This window comes from Scomber japonicus, chromosome 5 (genome assembly GCF_027409825.1).
Source record: "Scomber japonicus isolate fScoJap1 chromosome 5, fScoJap1.pri, whole genome shotgun sequence".
Lineage (NCBI taxonomy): Eukaryota > Metazoa > Chordata > Actinopteri > Scombriformes > Scombridae > Scomber > Scomber japonicus.
The window spans coordinates 21,079,238-21,097,336 of record NC_070582.1 but is presented as its reverse complement, the minus strand read 5'-3'; the positions used below and the strand labels follow the sequence as shown (position 1 = coordinate 21,097,336).

The window sequence follows — 18,099 nt, the reverse complement described above, 5'->3', positions numbered from 1 at the left end:
CCGCTTTGTGGTGTTTATTTCCTCTCCCGCCAAAGTCACCACATAGACAAGCCAAAACAACTAATTAAACATTTGTATTATTTTATCTCATCTGATCGACATCATTTTTAAATTCCTACTCTCCACATTCAATTACACACCGTGAACAAACTATGAATGTAGCTCCTTAAAGTTTAGTTCTTAATTATCACCAAAACATCTCAGAAATTTCCAGACTTTTTAAAAAGGCACTCTCCTTGTGTCTGTGCATGCACGCCCACGTACACAGACACAATGCAAATGTAAAAAATAAAGAGTCAACTACAGTGCTGAACAACAATGAGAGCAGTCAGACATTAATAACTAGTCCTCTCCGCAGCTTCAGTAAACGCAGCCAGCAGCAGGAGCTCAGTCTGCGGACAGTACAGTAGCCTACCTCTGTGTTTTTATGGGTGGAGACCGAGGTCCTCCTCCAAAAAAACAAGTAGGCACCACCATCATCATCAGCAGCAGCAGCAGCAGATACTTCATTACAGGCCGTGGAAGCTGAAAATTATTCAGGACAGTTCGTGTTTAAGCTCTTCAAATAGGACTGCACATTGGAAAAACGAGGTAAGTTTCTAAATGACCTTTTAACATAGTTTGTTGGGGTTCAGTTTGAAGAAAGAGAACTTCTGCAGCCATTTTATCGCTCGAACAGGCTTATAAGCAAACTCCGTCGACCATTGTTACTAGCGTTACAGATAGGCTGACGAAAATGCTGATAGTTTCTAACGAGAAATTTCAATTGTAGATCAATTTACTACGAGAAAACAACCCGTCAAAGTGATGTTTGGTATTTCGGAAGTGACCTCAGCTAACGATACATGGAGACTGGAGGCAAAACAATCACATTAGCTTGATAAACACGACAGACAAATGCTGTCAGGGTACAAAAGTCATACGGTAATTATTTTTTAAATATATTTAATTGTACATAAATACGGCTATGTTTAAGTATGCGTCCGCGACTAGAGAATTTTGACGATAACTGTCCCTCGATTAACGTTAAATATAAAGTTGGCGCAGGCGCAGTGAGCCATTGAAGTTGCACCTAGCTGCAGCTACTTCAGGATACTGAGGGTGATAATGTTGTTTGCTCACCTGTTTATTGGCCCCACAGCTGCCAAATGCTTGTTATAAAGCAGCAAGAGCTCCTGAAGTTCATATTTAACTTAAATGCCCCCTCCTGACATGTTTTAAGATGTGTAAAACACTTGCTGCTTAGAACAATATTGCCATGTTACAATTACCATGTTATAACACTTGAAATCGCATCTACCCCTTTTTCCTTATTACAATTCCAGAGTTTTAGAACATGCAAATTAGGGCTGGACAATATATATCAATATCATATTGATATCACAATTTGAGACTACATAGTGTCTTAGATTTTGAATATTGTGATATGGGATAAGTGTTGTCTTTTCCTGGTTTTAAACTCTGCATTACTCTGCAAGTAAAATGATGTAACTTTCGGTTCTATTATTTGTCTTTACCCATTTTATCATTGTATCCACATTACTAGTATTATTCATCAAAAATCTCATTGTATAACTGTTTTGTGAAAGCACCAATAAGCATCCCCAGCATTAACTGTTTCACAGAAGACCCCATTAAATCCATCTTCCATATTACACTTTTGTAAGCTGAATATTGGATATTGGAAATCAAATTTTCAGTGAGCACAGAGAAATTTTCCACTTTCAGCAGATGAATATGAAAACAGCCCTATAGTGTCCAACTTTGTACATCCACCATTCTACATTCACCCGTAGCAACGAGAAGAAATACACATTTTTGAGTGGAGGGAGACTTTGATAAGCACAATGAATGAAAACAATGAGTTTGTGTGAACCTGACACAGTCACATGACCATTCAAGAGTAATACAATTTTAATAATGTGGGGAACATTTTATTGAGATATGAGATTTATTTGAGATTCTGCTTTGGGGGTGCTTTCTGTGAGTGTTTTTCACTGCCATTGTTATTTGTACTGTTTATCAAAGGACATAAGACAAAGGTTGCCCCAGAATTACATTTTATGATTCAGCTTAAAAGTATTTTAAATCAAAACTTGTGTCCTAGTTTTCTGTTTTCATCCTGTTATGCAGCTCTGTGGCAGACCATGAACAGGTCTGCCTTGTTTTACGACGATCTGCAGCACACCCAGAGCAAACTCCTTTATTTTGTTTACACACTCCTCTGCCTATTTATGTCCCATTCCGAGCTATAGACATTGAGTAAAGCTTTCGACCACAGATTGTCACAAATAGAGTATGTCATCCTAGGGCTGGGCGATTATGGCAAAAATCAAAATCACGATTAATTGAACTTTTAACCTCGATTACGATTAATGAATGATTATCTCCACCCTTGATGTATTTTCACAGTGTCTTTTGTTTTTTATTTGACACTGCTGCCCTCACATGGTATTTTGTGATATTTTCACACTTGAGTATCTGTAGGGAGTGAAAGTGGTTAATGTCTAGTTTACTTGATTAGAACTATGAAAAGATCATTGTTTGGGTTAAAATGATGGAGACAAGATTTCAAATTCCTTAAAGATATGCAACCTTCACTGTCATGGCAACAGTGAATACCACCATTAATTGACACGAGCAAGATTAAGTGATTAAAGTTTCTAAATGTCGGTTTCGATTATTTTTTGATTAATTGTCCATCCCTATGTCATCCGATTTGGAATGAATACTTCTAATAACATGCATGTACCCATGTCACAATTTCAGGATAAATTGGGTTAGCATGCATTTGAAGCTAAATGTGTACCAGGCAAATCAAGATGATACTGTATTTGTGTTTTCATCCTCATGAATACGCCAATATGTGAGTGTTATAAGGCATAAAAACACAGACATGGGTCTTAAGGGTTTAAGGATGCCAGAACGAAAACCATGTAGAGCAGCATCATGTGTGTCAGGCAGAGTAGCTTTGGTCACAAGTTTGTTACACTTTATATCTGAATATATTATGTGTCTCTGGTTCTTTTAGTGATTGTCTCATTTGTTTTTGCTCAGAGATGAGTCAGGCGGAGCAGGTGCCTGAGGACATGCCTGCATACCTCCAAGATGAGCCAGGTACTACAGGTAAGTATAGTTGCAAAGGTCTAAAGATTTATTCACCACAACATGTTCAAAGGATGTAAATCATTCATAGTTTTCTTTGCTTAACATAGATGTAGGACACATTATCTGGAAATACGGATTATGAAGTAACATAATAATTAGCTATTTTTGCAGTAATCGGCTATTACTGTCTGGTGTTCTACATTTGCATAAAGTTCCTGTTTGTTACTTTTTTCTTCAAAACTCAATACAACTTGTATTTGTTTGTAATGCCTCATAAAGCTGTGTAAATGATTGATTTCAGGGTGTTTTTGTTGTTGTTTTTTAAATTTGTATTCATGCTTTTAATAATTGATAATCTTGATTTTTTTTTTTTAAAAAAGCATAAATACTACACATTCTCTGTTCCCAGCTTCCTGTTTTCTCCATATTATATCATGATAAATTAAATAGATTGACCGTTAGTCAGACAATACAATCAATTGAAGAGGTCATCTTAAGGTCTGGGGAATTGTGGCGGACAGTTTTCACTATTAAATGAATTGAAAAAAATAAATCATGAAAACTATCATTTCTTACACTGATAAAGTGAAACTGTTATTGCAGAACTCCTGTGTATCATATAATAAGATTGTTATAATGGGCGAGGTATTGTATGCCCTGAATATCAAGAAGAAGCCTGTTAAGATGCAGTATGTTCAGAGCTAAAGCATTTCCGTTCTCTCCCTTTTTATTGTTATTTGACAGTGACGTGTTGAATGCCACAATGTTGCTTTTGTTACTTTTAATTAGACACCCTGAAGGACCACCCACAGACACAGCCAGGCATGTTTGGCAGGCTGGCAGGGGGATTGTACGGTGCTACCAAGGGCGCCTTAGGAGCAACGGTGGGCGGTGTGACCTGGATAGGAGGAAAGAGTCTGGACCTCACCAAGACTGCTGTTACCTCTGTAGCTGCAGTGCCCGCAATAGGAGTGGGGCTGGTTAAAGGAGGAGTATGTGCTGTTGCTGGAGGAGTGACTGCTGTTGGTTCTGCAGTGGTCAGCAGGGTTCCCATAGGAGGAGGCAAAAAGAAGGACAAGTCTGATTGACGGGACGAGGAGAGTGAATGCAGATGAGGTGTATGGATCACACTTTCTTTGCCTGTTTTAGCGTTCAATTAACAGTGGCTGAGCAGGAAAAGAGCAGAAGAAGACTCAAAAGTTCTGTGTACACTTTTGGTCAGGGGTCTGTGCTTTGTTTTGTTTTTTTAGTTTGTTTTTTACATATATATTTTTTGGTAAACCCCACATTCATACAATTACGTGACAAGGACCTACAAAGCAAGAACTAACAAAGACTCTCTTGCTCTGTTGTGAAAGGAAAACTATGATCACCAGTGCCTCAAATAAAATGTCCATGTTTCATTATTTATAGTAAGCCACAACACTTTTTTTCACTGTATTTGTCACACTAGTTACCTTTAGTACCGAAGGAGAATAGCAAAGTGAGTGTAAATGCACTAAAGTTTCACTTGCAAGACAATCAGTGATCAATAATTATCTATAACTGACAATGAGGAGTTTACTGGGAATAGGAAATATTTCACTGTCCGCTGGCAGTTACTTTTGAATGGATCTGGAAATGTCTGCGGCAATTGTTCAGGATGTGCAAATGAACAAATAAGTCTGAAGATGTGAAAAGTGCAGTCCATTTTTATATTCAAGCTGCTCAATGACTGTGATCATTTAGATTTTCCTCTTTATATGATCAGCTCAGCAAGAAACAACTCCTACTTTTGATAGAGAATCTGATTTATTATGAGAAGAATCAGTTTATTTTGATCGCAATTAACTTTATTGTTGGTCTTGAATTACATTAGTGACTGTAGTAGCTGAGTGTTAAGTTCATTGTATCACATTTTATATGTTACACTTCTTTTGGCTCAGCGCTATTTACTTTAACATGTTGCTTACTGCCACTCTCAAATCAAAGTATGTTTAACAAAAGAATGGCCCACATTTGGCTGCAGCAGTTTCATTAATGTAAAATAAATGTCTTCCATGGCATCAAAACTTGACCTGTAAAAGGACACTAGTTCTGAACCCTAACATTTCCCTAATGCTCTCATTATGGCCTATATGGTCAATAGGTTTACGATTTCAATACATTTTTAATTATAAAATGCAGGCCTTGTGTCATGCAGAGCTAAGGTTTCAAAGCTTTTATTTTTATCAGTGTTGCAGAATGTTTGGAAGTTTGCTGAACAATGACAATTTATTGAAACATGACAATGTTGTATTCAAAACTTGTTTAATAAAACATGCTGAAGATTGTGTATGTTTTGTATTCCATCATGAAAATATAAATACTGTGGGTAATCATCTTAATAGTTTGAAGCATCCTTAGCCTTTTCATCAACATGTCATTTTTTCTAGGAATTTTAGATGTGATTAGGTCACCTTTCCTGTCCTTTTATTGTAAGACTTAAGGGACGCTTCAGTATAAGTTACTTATACTCACAGCACTGTTTGTATCTTGGTTGTGAAATTTAAAAAAAGCTAGTGAATATTGCCTGTTCTTTAGCTCACAACAAAATTGTACTATGCACATTACTGTTTACATTTAGTGAGTTTTTATTACAACCCAGCAAATTTCAGTTAACTTTAAAGTTGTACACAAACATCTCCAATGCTGTATTCAGTATACTGTATTTATTTTGATGGGTGAAAATCCTAAATACAATTGCATCTGCAAAATATGGGTAAAATACAATGTAAAATATATTTCACACAAAAAATAAAGTTCCCTTTCTACAACCCTATACGATATAAGATTAAGCTTTGCTTGGAAAGATGTAAGTGTAAAACACTAAATGGTACAGTATGAACAAGATCACTTCAAGACAATAAGGCCATATTGCATAGCTACTATACTATTTACAGGTTTTCTTTGGATGAATTTAGGCGTCAGTTTAAATGACGATTGAGTATAAAGTTGAGTGTTAAGTACAGCATGCACACAAATAATCAGAAAGCATTTACAGCACATCAAAGACATTTTTAATACAAATTTAAGTACAATAATTTTGGGATTCATTCCAAAAATGGATATTAAAGCATGTTTCATATCTTTTGCTAAATGCTTTTGGCCAAATTCTTGAACTCAAAACTCTGCACTGCTTACTCCTCCTCAGCAGCAGCCATTTCCACAGGTACAACAGAGACCACAACCTTCTGCTCAACCTGTGGCTCTTCCCTCCTCTGGTCCACAGCTCCAACATCTCTCACTAAAAACAACAATACAAATATAGTCAGATTCAAGTGGACATTGCTAATGAATTCTGCAGATTATGCAGTTTTTCTCAGTCACTTTGGTACATTTCTCAGATCTTTCAGAATTGAAATTCTCAAAACTACTTGTTCAATCTTCACATCATTGTGTCACTTGTGCACATCAAAAAAGCAGTTTCTCATTTCTTTGAACAAGTTCCAATGCATTGCTACACCCATGCAAATGTTTATGTACAATCTTGTACAATTCTCTGTTCTTTCCTACATTATCAATTTCTTATGTCATGTTGATCAAAATGTATTATAATGGGTCTCTGTTGAATAGTCTCACCCCCCACAGTATTTAGCATTAATTCATCACATAAGTCTTTACATGCATAATATATCAAGCATATTTCTATACATGGCCATTAGACTTTTCTTCTAAATCTGTCCTGAATTGGTAAATTGCCACACTTGTGGATCTCGTTCTCAATCACGGGCTTACAATGGCCGAGGCAGGTCAAAGGGTGCAAATGTTGGGGGAACAACTGTGTCCTCAATCATTCAGACTTTTCGTTGACAGAACAGGTATGTCATCTAACAAGAATAGGCACTGTAATGTATACTTTCTGTAATGCTTCATACAATATTACAGTATTCCATTGGCATTTTACAATATACAGTGAGTATACTTTATACAGTGACATTTTATCTTACTCATTTTTGTGTTTTGCATTATATATATTTTTTCCACATGGGACTGCAAGGAAACTTCACAGAGGTAGCAGAGGGCCCCTTTTCACACCTGAACAGGAAGAGGCTATTTGCACCATGGTTGTAGAAAATAATGCCATAAGACTAAGAGATAAAGAGTGTCATTATAGAGAACAACAACATCTTTGAAAACATCCAAACAGTCAGCATCTCAACCATTGACAGGGTGCTGAAAATACACCAAATGAATATGAAGCAGCTGCACACTGTTCCATTTGAAAGAAATGGTAAAAGAGTGAAGGAGCTGTGCTACCAGTATGTACAGGTAAATGATGATGAGCTTGCAGTAACTGTACCTCACAGTAAACAGTACAGCATTGTATAGTGATATACAGTACAGTAAGTGTGACTTTTACACATTTGCTATGGCTGTAGAAAAGAAGATGCAATATGTGCTGTATACATTTGATGTAACTGTATCTTGTCCAAAATGAAAATGCATGTAATTCATAAAACTCATTTTGTGTCTTCTGGATATATTGTGTAATGGAACTGGAAGCAAGTGAACCACCACACAACTTCATCTACATGGATGAGGCTGGCTTCAACCTAACGAAACACAGAAGGCGTGGTCAAAAATATCATCGGCCACAGAGCTACAGTTGATGTGCAAGGCCAATGTAGTGTGAGCATAACTATAGGTGCTGCTAATGCATATTCCCATTATTGGGCCATACAATACAGAGCGTCTTGTCACCTTTTTAGACACTCTCTACAGGGATCTCATCCCTGAACCAGAGAGGGGTCAGATTGGTGATGACTTGCCAAAGTACATGATAGTTTGGGACAATGTCAGTTTCCATTATTCCAACATCAGGCAATGGTTTGCGACCCACAACAGGATGCTGATGGAGTTCCTCTCACCCTAGTCCCCATTCCTTAACCCCATTAAGGAATTTTTCTCAGCATGGAGATGGAAAGTACATGATAGCCAGCCACATACACAGATGACCCTTCTGGCTGCCATGGATGCAGCGTGTGATGACATCACAGCAGATGCCTGCAGAGATTGGTTAAGACACCAAAAGATTCTTTCCACGCTGCATCGCAAGAGAAGATATTTGTTGTGATGTGGATGAGAATTTGTGGCCCAACAGACAGGAACGCCAGGAGGTGTAGAAAGACTGCATGTACAGTTTTCCCTAAGGAGATTGTCCTATGTTCACATTTCTACTTTAGTTTTCTTCTTTGTGCTATGCAGTACTGTCTCTTACTTTCTGTAATGGTCTGTCAACAAATTACAGTACAAACAATAAAAGCGTAAATGTGAATCTTGTCCAGTCTTTTGCAATCAATCTCCCACATACTGTACACTAAGGTGTAACTTACAATTTACAATAATTGTCTTCAAAACTTTAGCCATAGTTTACATCAGACATCATGTCGAGGATGATTCGAGAAATGTACCAAAGCGTCTGTGGAAAAACTGTAATATCTACCTTTTCTGGAGCATGATGGCTCAGAGGGGCGTCCAGGTGCAGCAGGGCACACAGCTGTACTGCAGTGAATGTACACCTGAACAAGGAAAACAGTGTTGGCAAGGCAACACAGAAATATTTTACATATGAGGAGGACATCCTGTTCTCATAGATTATAACACCAGGCTCCTCCTACAAAAAATGGCACCTTGGTGTCAAAATCTGTATAGTCTCTATTTATTCATTTATTTGTTTGTTTGTTTGTTTGTTTGTTTCATGAAAGTAGAATGAAATGAAGGCCTTACCATAACAATGGAGCCATAGGCAGTAACAGGTAAATGGCAAACTCTGAATTGAGTACAGCCTTGACCTTCTCCTAATAGTGAGATTGACTGAAAGTCAAGGCTGGGCAGAGTGGCAATACCACAATGAACTGGGTTTCCTTGGTGCACTGGACAGTGACTGGTGGCACAAAAACAGGAATCGATAGTTTAAAAGATATAATATATTAGTAATATATTGTCTTGTTTTCTCACAATCCATCAACCATTTCATAAGATGGGGAAGGTTCATGCTTTTTGTTTTATCTATCCTCCATTTCTGTTCACAGTCAATCAATCAATATAGGGCAACTTGAGACATTTTTAAGAGAATGACAGCCTTTTCAAAAACTCACCTGCCTTTCCAAAGTAGCACTGTTGGCCATCAAAGCAGCAATTTATGGCTTCACGTCCAGCTGCTGAGATATCTGCAGGTCCACAAGGTATTCTCCTGCTTCCTGGCACATCACAACTGTGGACACTGTGACAGTTTGACATTAAAATATTTATTGAGAAATCCAACATTTGGGTCACAAAAACCTTTTTAAAGGTCTTAGTGACCCCAAATATTTATTTTATTAGTACAAAATGGCAGACATATTGATCTTTTCTCTGAATCTGTAACAAAGTTTCACAAACTTTGTTAATATGATGGACTGCATCACCCCAGACTAGGTTAGTCATTTTAACCTTACTGTGGGCCATGTTGCAGTTTCTTATACAGAGAACTTTAAATCCAGTGCAAGACAAACACATGCTGCAAAGGTTGCAAAGCCAAAATACATCTGCAAGTCTTGGATGATCTTTCAATTTGAACATGACTATACAATATTACATAGTGAAGTTATTTTGGCTTTGTAAAGGTTTTTATGAGGTATTTATAAAGGCTATTTATGATATCTTTATGAAAACTGCCATTTTTTGTAAATACTTGTAAAATACATTTGAAGTGAATTTTAAAATTTACATCATAATGGACCAGAGCTATTTGACTGACATTGATCGACTTTATCAGTTCTGAGTGCATGATGGGACATTAAAAATAATAACCACTCTCTCAATTGCCCTGCTCTGTGGGCTCTCAAATTTGTTTGCAACTTTGTACAACATTAGTGTATAGTGTTGCATGTGCCATTAGATCAGTCCCATTAACAATCCCCATTAACAATCCTCAACTGGGAAGTGGTTGTTTGTACTGTAGCTGGATTTGTTGTTTTAGTATCATGTAATGCTTCCCAGTCCAAAAAGATTTTCTCATACACCACCATTGCAATTTAAATGATAAAAATTGCACAAAGTGATGAATACATTATCTAAATGTCACAAACACTCTGTAATGATTCTGTATATTATTAGGACTTGATCCATTATCCATTAATATTTAAAAGGCCTCAAAGAGCCACATTAGTAAATTATGTTCATTCCATTAATTTGTGTGTGCATGAAGAAAGCAAGAAGTCAAAGTGCATGGCAATCTAATATAGATATCGTGGAGCTGGAGAGACTTGTGGCAACTTGGTATCTTCTAGTTTTGGTACTTTCAGTAAATTTCATACCATACATGAATTGATACTTGATGACCTTACAAATGTGCTTTCATCATAGGTATTCTGCCAGATAAACAGATGCTAATGAAGCTAGGTTAGCTAAGGCATTATAATGAAAGAAAGAAGAACTTCAATTGTTCCCCCAAATTGTTCAACTTAATACACAAGTTACCTTAAAAAGTAAAAGTCAGGGGACTGAGCTGAATATAATATTTACTTAACAAGTTAAGTCCACCAGTTAGCTCTCAAGCCTTCTTTGTAAAACAAGGAACAAAAACACTTGGCTAAATGTGAACTTTGAAATGGAGCAATACTTTGGCTGTGATTGATGGTGTAATACACAAAAACACAAGTAAAAATGCAGATTGAGAAGGTCCATGTGCCCGGTTGAGTGAGAGTGTGAGCAAACATACAAAGCAGAGAATTTGAGTGAGCAAAGGAGTAAAAAACTGAGTGAGAGGTTGTTATTATGGAGAAAAAAAATCAGATGCATATAAATTAATTTAGTACAGAATAGCTTAATTTAATTATTATTGCAAAATTTAACCCTCCAGGCACCTTAGGGCCCAAACGTGTACATTCTGCTTATTTTATGTTTTTGATTCTCAGTTTTTATTTGGAGTAAATTAAACGGCTGTCCATAGGCTAAAGAAATATTTGCTTTATTTGAAGAGGTTGGATTACAGTATATGTATAGTAATAATTTAACTTATTCAATAGCTTCAATTAGTGAGAAACTATTTGCTTTATTTGAGATAAAATGGTTAAATGATATTTTTTAAAGCCCAAATTAGGAACATATATCCAAATTAAGCACAATTATGACCCTGAACCTTATGTTAAAGCAAACCTAACAAGAAATCAAAGGTCCTTAGTGGCCCAGCTGAGAACAGGAATCCTTCCCTTGAATCTTGAGTCGGCAGATTTAAAATCATTCTTGAAGATGAAAGGTTATGTGAACTATGTGAACTCAACGAGTTGAAAATGAATCACATTTTCTTTTTTACTGTCCCTTGTATGTTGAACTGAGAACTCCAATATTTACTGAAATGTCTGTTAAAAACCCAGAATTTTTCTGGTACTCTGATGATGATAGAATGGACTGGTTGTTTAACTTTAATGTCTTTAAGTTTGCCAAATATGTATATGAAGTCTGGAAAAGTATCAGGATGGTTTATATGTTTAATTGCTCTAATGTCTGTTATCTGGTTTTCATTTGTTATTATTTGTTCCTTTTTTTCTGTGTCTTGTAAGTCCACTTGGGCTGGGCACTTTTGGTGCATGACACGTTAATAAAAAATCAACTAATCAATCAATCATGTAAATGAGAATATTCATGATGAGTTATCTTAACAAACTGGTTGCTTGTGAAAGAGCCAGTAAGGCACTGGCTCTAACTAAAAAATACCTCCCGAAAAAGTCACAAATGGTCATATTTACACTTCAGTTTTGATACAGATTAGAGCATCACATACAGTGAGCTTTACGTGAATTTATTCTACCCTTTGATGGAGTCAGATTCTATTTTTTTCCTACTGTTTCCTGTCTTTCTGTGAAGCTAAGCTAATTGGCTGGAAGAAAGCGAACAACTGTATTTCACAAAATAGTTCTTTAAAACAAATGTTGGTGTATGAACATCTCCACTTAATTAATGATGTGTATTTAGCTTCATATCTTCCATTTAAGAGAAATCTTTCAATCAGTACGAAATTACATATTTTATGTCCAGATTTTGCTACAGTGTGTACATTTTCATGGTTACAATTTTGTAATGGACAAACAGCTGTCTTATGGGGTCAGTATGAGTGCCAATACCGTGCCAGTAAATCATATTACCATTGCCAGAAGGAGCTGTACTTGTATTAAAACACAATTTTATTAGGATGCCTACTGTGAGAAAAGAGCTAAAATGTAAACATAAATGGATGGTCATATTGACCAATAATATATATTTATGTTCTTTGGTTCTTGCTTTTCTAAAACCAGGCAAGTCAAATAAAAAATCTGCCTAAAAACCAAGGTCTGAAATGAATGTATTCAAATAAGTATCTCTTTTATGAGGGTAAAAATGCTTGTTTCTTTACACCTATTCCTGAACCTGCAATACATTTCAAACCAATCAAACAAAAAGTATGACGTCCTCTTTAAAATTATGTTCATGTGCACCCTTTATATTGCTGATTAAAACAGTCAACAGGATAGTGTACAGTGAACTAAAGTATATTGTTACAGTCTTTTTTCTAGGACTGCTTAGGGACTTCATACATTTGTCTCAGTGAAAAGGGTGAGGGTCACTCTAACATAGTAGTTCTTCTAGTAGCCTCTACTAGAATAACACACCTAAATCTCTACAACTGACTCAAGCTGCATTGCGTATCATGTAGAGACTGTGTTTTGACAAAGAAGAAAAGTGCATTGAATAAAAAAGACAATATCTTTTTTTTAACTGTCCATTGTGAGTCTGACAATATTATAGTAGTATTACTTGGTATTATTCTTTAAAACAGCTCTCTCTCTTTAGGCTGAACAACACTCGCAGAAATGTGGTAATCATGTTGAAACAAATCCTGGAGCCTCACCACAGAAAGTGAAGAATGATAGTAATAATGAGATTATTTCCCCCACAAACCTACAAAAGATCCAAACATAACATTGGCTCAAGTACTTCATCTGATTATTTCTGTTTAGTGGTACTTTATGGTAAACTCTACACTTTAGATGCATATATTGTACTAGCTATACCCAATAGCTATGATTACAACTAAATATGAAAGCTTAACAAAAATAAAATGAAATATAAGTGTTTAATTGAACAATAATTGAAGACACAAGAAAAGGGTACTTTTATCTTTAACTATATGTACTAGTAACAGTAAAAATTCATATGCAGACTGGTTGCAATAACAACTTTTTGTTGTTGTATTTCATTGTAAGGGCATTTGTATACATTTTGATGTTATTGTATTACTTTACTTTATATAAAAGGGCTTGCACCACTATGATCATTTTTATTGCTGGTCTTTTCCATTTAAAGGCTAAATTTATTATTTTGGAAAAGTAATTTTAAGTGCAGGTAATTTCTAATGTCAACAGTTCATATTAATGAGAATGTCACTGAGTTCACAAAAATAATGGAAATGTCATGTAATACTGTTTAAATCCTTCTATTTTATCTCTTGTGAGTTTTGAAAACTGGTTATTGATCTTTAAGCAATGTTTTCAAAAACACTTTTTTGCAACTTGGAATTACCCTGAATTACCACAGAAGTTACTGAGGGCTGACATAACAAAAAACACTTTTAATATAACCAGTTGAATTAACACCTGGCTGACACAGTGTCAACAAAAACGGTGTATTGTAAGCTTTAGGTATTGTTTATTAAGGGTAATTGTATTGAGTCACATTTCATTGTGATCAGGTAAACTAGTAAGTCAGTGGTGTGTAAGTTTTGTAAAATGAGATGAAAGCACATCATAGCTTTTTTTTTTAATGAAAATGTGACCACAATGATTTGAGGATCCATTTCATGCCTCCACGGCACACTTTTTGGTCTTTGCTAGTTTTTGCAAATATTTTATTTACTTACATGTAATTTTCATTTCACACCACATACAAATTAAATTCATGTTCCAAATGCTTTACTACAATTTTTAAGCTCAAATCTTGAACTTGAAACTCTGTACTGCTTACTCCTCCTCAGCAGCAGTTATTACCACAGGTCCAACAGAGACCACAACCTTCGGCTCAACCTGTGGCTCTTCCCTCCTCTGGTCCACAGCTCCAACATCTCTCGCTGAAAACAGACATACAAATATGGTCAGATTCAAGTGGACATTGCTAATGAATTCTGCAGATTATATATTAATATCTTACCTTTCCTGGAGCATGATGGCTCAGTGGAGCGTCCAGGTACAGCGGGGAACACAGCTGTGCTGCAGTGAATGTACACCTGAACAAGGAAAACAGTGTTGGCAAGGCAACACAGAAATATTTTACAGCAGCTCTCAATGATCAGTGGATCTGTTCATTACCAGCTCCTTCATCGGAGCTCCTGTGCTCATATCCACGAAGGTAAACATTTTGAAAAGGAAACGCCTGTAGTGATTTGGGAATGGCACGCCAGATGAGGAATCAACTGGAATCAGTGAGGACATGTAGCGATCATTCGTGTATGGACACCTGGGTGAAAAGAAAATTTGGTCAAGGCAAAGACACTAAAATTAAAATGAATTAGAGAGTAAGTGTTTCGTTTATTTCCTGTTTCACTATTTCTAGTGAGCAGACCTGACAGAATTAAAATGTGGCAAAACTTGAGCATGTTTTCATAAACAGGAAAGTGTAAATTGGTGTTTTAGTTACCCATCTATCAGAAGGTCCCATTGGGGCGTACTGTGAGGGTTAGGGCTTGCGGTTGTCCAACAGCGACCAAGAGTCAGGACGAGCAAGGGATCTGTCTTATCCATGAGTTGAACCTCCACGAACACAGATCTCCTTAGTACTTTGACCACAGGATAGTCAGCCTCCATAAAGAAAGAGTTATAGGCCACATCCGCTGTGAGAGCAGAGATACAGTTAAAATTACAATATGAAATGATCTAAAAACACAGCAAAGCTGCAAGGCTGACATGCACTTACCTTCATTACAACCCTTTGTCTGGCACTGTCCATTGGCCAACCTCAGCTGCACTGAGATGGGTCCCAGAGCAGCAACTGCTGGCACAGTCGATACCTGTAATACCTGTGCATTCACACTTTCAAAAGCAAAGCCATGGTAGCCACATCTGACGATCAATCTGAAAAGAGATAGCTGGCATTATGTTACGTGGTCTGAGCATTTATTTGAACACTGGGACACTATAAAAAAGATCCCCTACTCAAAGTGGCTGTCCCTTGTAATGGCTCCAAGAGGCCCCACTCCCACTTCATATGAGGAGGACATCCTATTCTCATAGTATATAGTGTCATGCGCCTCCTACAAAAGACAAAAAATGTGATAGGTGGGATATCATTTCTCAAAGTTGTCTTTATTGTTTGGAAAATAGGGAAAATTAAGGTCTTACCGTAACAGTGGTGCCACAGGCAGTAACAGGAAACTGGTAAATGGCAAACTCTGAATTAGAGGCAACATGAGTACAGCCTTGACCTTCTCCCAACAGTGAGATTGACTCAAGGTCCAGGTTGGGCAGAGTGGCATCTCTGGCCACTACCACAATGAACTGGGCATCCTTGGTGCATTGGACAGTGACTTGCAGCACAAAAACAGGAATTGACGGGTTAAATGAAATAGATATTATTGACCCCAAAAAATGTAACAAGCCACAGGAGCAGCTATTTGCAGGTTTGGGTACAGTTGTCCTTTGAATTAAATGTGAGCTCACTGAAATGCTCGTGATGACAGTTTTACCATGCTGATGTTCACCATGACTATGTGTTAGCATGTACTAAACTTAACGTAAAATTGAATGTAAAACAACATATTGCCATTGTATTATTCTATCTGGATAACTGTAATTTTAGTTAAGTTAAACATCACAATACATCCAAAAAAGTGACCCAAAAAGTTATCAAAAACCCACCCATTTTTCCATAGTAGCACTGTTGGCCATCAAAGCAACATTGGATGCTTTGACAATCATTAGAAGAGATATCAGAAGGTCCACATGGAACTCTCTGGCCACGTTCGACATCACAGCTCTGAGGTCGCATAGGCTCACTGGTTTGACTCGGTCTGTCTGCTTTCTGTGGGTTCTGTGGTGTCCATGGATGATCAGTTTTCTCTGGTTTTTGTAGTTGTGGTGTTTGAGGGTCCTGTGGGTTTTGAGAAGACTGAAAAGTGGCAAATGCTCGAGGAGCTCCAGAAAACTGTGGGTTTTGACGATTTTGAGGATATTGAAATCCAGGAGTCTTCTTTGTTGAGGGGAGTTGGACCTGTGGGTTTTGACGATTTTGAGGATATTGAATTCCAGGAGTCTTCTTTGTTGAGGGGAGTTGGACCTGTGGGTTTTGACGATTTTGAGGATATTTAGAGATTGTTGGTGAAGTTTGAGGGTCCTGTGAGAATTGATCATTCCAACGTTGGATCTGTGGGTTTTGCTGATTTTGAGGATATTGAATTCCAGGAGTCTTTGGTGGTGAGGGGTGTTGGACCTGTGGGCTTTGACGATTTTGAGGATATTGAATTCCAGGAGTCTTCTTTGTTGAGGGGAGTTGGACCTGTGGGTTTTGACGATTTTGAGGATATTTAGACATTGGTGGTGAAGTTTGAGGGTCCTGTGAGAATTGATCATTCCAACGTTGGATCTGTGGGTTTTGCTGATTTTGAGGATATTGAATTCCAGGTGAGGGGTTTTGGACCTGTGGGCTCTGACGATTTTGAGGATATTGAATTCCAGGAGTCTTCTTTGTTGAGGGGAGTTGGACCTGTGGGTTTTGACGATTTTGAGGATATTTAGACATTGGTGGTGAAGTTTGAGGGTCCTGTGAGAATTGATCATTCCAAGGTTGGATCTGTGGGTTTTGCTGATTTTGAGGATATTGAATTCCAGGTGAAGGGTTTTGGACCTGTGGGCTCTGACGATTTTGAGGATATTGAATTCCAGGAGTCTTCTTTGGTGAGGGGAGTTGGACCTGTGGGTTTTGACGATTTTGAGGATATTTAGACATTGGTGGTGAAGTTTGAGGGTCCTGTGAGAATTGATCATTCCAAGGTTGGATCTGTGGGTTTTGCTGATTTTGAGGATATTGAATTCCAGGTGAGGGGTGTTGGACCTGTGGGCTCTGACGATTTTGAGGATATTGAATTCCAGGTGAGGGAAGTTGGACCTGTGGGCTCTGACGATTTTGAGGATATTGAATTCCAGGTGAGGGAAGTTGGACCTGTGGGCTCTGACGATTTTGAGGATATTGAGTAACCTTTGCTTGAGGTTGAGGGTCCTGCTGTGCCTGAAGAGGTGGAGGGCCCTTTGACATCTGGTGCAATGCAGGCTTCTGCCATGTTGACTCTTGAGCTTCTACCTCTGGCCCAACTAAGTACCCTAGCAGTGCTAGTGCCATTAAAGAGGTGGGACTCCAACACTTTGCCATGGTTTCACAGCAGTTTGGCCAGGACAGTCCCCAACTCTACCAGTCATGTGCTGTCACATTTATATGTGACTAAAAAAAAACCCCGCCTCTGCAGCTAACTAAGCACCAATCAAGGCTCAGGAGTTTATTATGTAATGTTTTTTACATTATTTAGGTGTATTATTTGATTTTCTTTTTGGCAACTACACGAGATCAGTTGTGTGGGCAGGATAAGGGGATGAAACATGTCCTTTTTTGTCTTCTGAGGTGCGTGACAGTTTTGACATCAAAGTATCTATTGACAGATCCAACATTTGGGTTACAAAAACTTTTTCAAAGGTCTTTGTAACCTCAAGCTTTATTTGTCATCAAATGTTTATTTTGTGCACAATGCTATAACTAAACAGTCAGGATGACACTGAAAAGGTAACATGCCACAAAGCAGTGGACATGATGTCCCTCCCCTCAGAATCTGGAACAAAGTTTTGCCATGATATGTCAAACTGCATTTACCCCCAAACTTTGTTTACGGTTTTCACTTGTTGCTGTAATCTCTATTATGAACATACTCACTCATATAGCTTAATTTAAACATAATTATGCCACAGTTTCCTAGCT

At 37.4% G+C, this 18,099-nt stretch overlaps 2 protein-coding genes across 6 annotated transcripts; one reads left to right on the top strand and one right to left on the bottom strand.

Moving 5' to 3' along the window:
- Window positions 1-362: 362 nt before the first annotated feature.
- On the top strand, window positions 363-5,420 carry tmem263 (transmembrane protein 263). Of its 3 annotated transcripts, none has more exons than XM_053319628.1 (3): window positions 363-591; window positions 3,058-3,117; window positions 3,898-5,420. In XM_053319628.1, exons 2-3 carry the CDS (start codon window positions 3,060-3,062, stop codon window positions 4,194-4,196), a joined length of 357 nt encoding a protein of 118 aa, XP_053175603.1. In that variant the 5' UTR covers window positions 363-591; window positions 3,058-3,059; the 3' UTR covers window positions 4,197-5,420. The 3 variants fall into 3 exon arrangements, with proteins under 3 accessions (XP_053175603.1, XP_053175601.1, XP_053175602.1); XM_053319626.1 differs by having other exon boundaries at window positions 3,058-3,126; XM_053319627.1 differs by having other exon boundaries at window positions 3,032-3,126.
- Window positions 5,421-13,962: 8,542 nt separating this feature from the next.
- On the bottom strand, window positions 13,963-17,537 carry LOC128358306 (zona pellucida sperm-binding protein 4-like). 3 transcript variants are annotated; one of them, XM_053318542.1, is made up of 9 exons: window positions 16,567-17,537; window positions 15,996-16,281; window positions 15,480-15,664; window positions 15,294-15,391; window positions 15,055-15,212; window positions 14,779-14,971; window positions 14,451-14,598; window positions 14,293-14,368; window positions 13,963-14,212 (listed from the first exon to the last, which is right to left on the bottom strand). In XM_053318542.1, exons 1-9 carry the CDS (start codon window positions 17,500-17,502, stop codon window positions 14,106-14,108), a joined length of 2,187 nt encoding a protein of 728 aa, XP_053174517.1. In that variant the 5' UTR covers window positions 17,503-17,537; the 3' UTR covers window positions 13,963-14,105. The 3 variants fall into 3 exon arrangements, with proteins under 3 accessions (XP_053174517.1, XP_053174516.1, XP_053174515.1); XM_053318541.1 differs by having other exon boundaries at window positions 15,996-16,839; window positions 16,981-17,537; XM_053318540.1 differs by having other exon boundaries at window positions 15,996-17,537.
- Window positions 17,538-18,099: the final 562 nt, after the last annotated feature.

Excerpts from the sequence above, each read along its gene's own strand:
- LOC128358306 (XM_053318540.1), bottom strand. The coding sequence starts at position 17,502 with ATGGCAAAGTGTTGGAGTCCCACCTCTTTAATGGCACTAGCACTGCTA. Across the intron at positions 14,972-15,054 it reads GACAAAGGGTTGTAATGAAG|CGGATGTGGCCTATAACTCT; the intron begins GTAAGTGCATGT and ends CTGCTCTCACAG. Across the intron at positions 14,369-14,450 it reads GAGCTCCGATGAAGGAGCTG|GTGTACATTCACTGCAGCAC; the intron begins GTAATGAACAGA and ends TTCCTTGTTCAG.
- tmem263 (XM_053319626.1), top strand. The coding sequence starts at position 3,060 with ATGAGTCAGGCGGAGCAGGTGCCTGAGGACATGCCTGCATACCTCCAA. Across the intron at positions 3,127-3,897 it reads AGATGAGCCAGGTACTACAG|ACACCCTGAAGGACCACCCA; the intron begins GTAAGTATAGTT and ends ACTTTTAATTAG.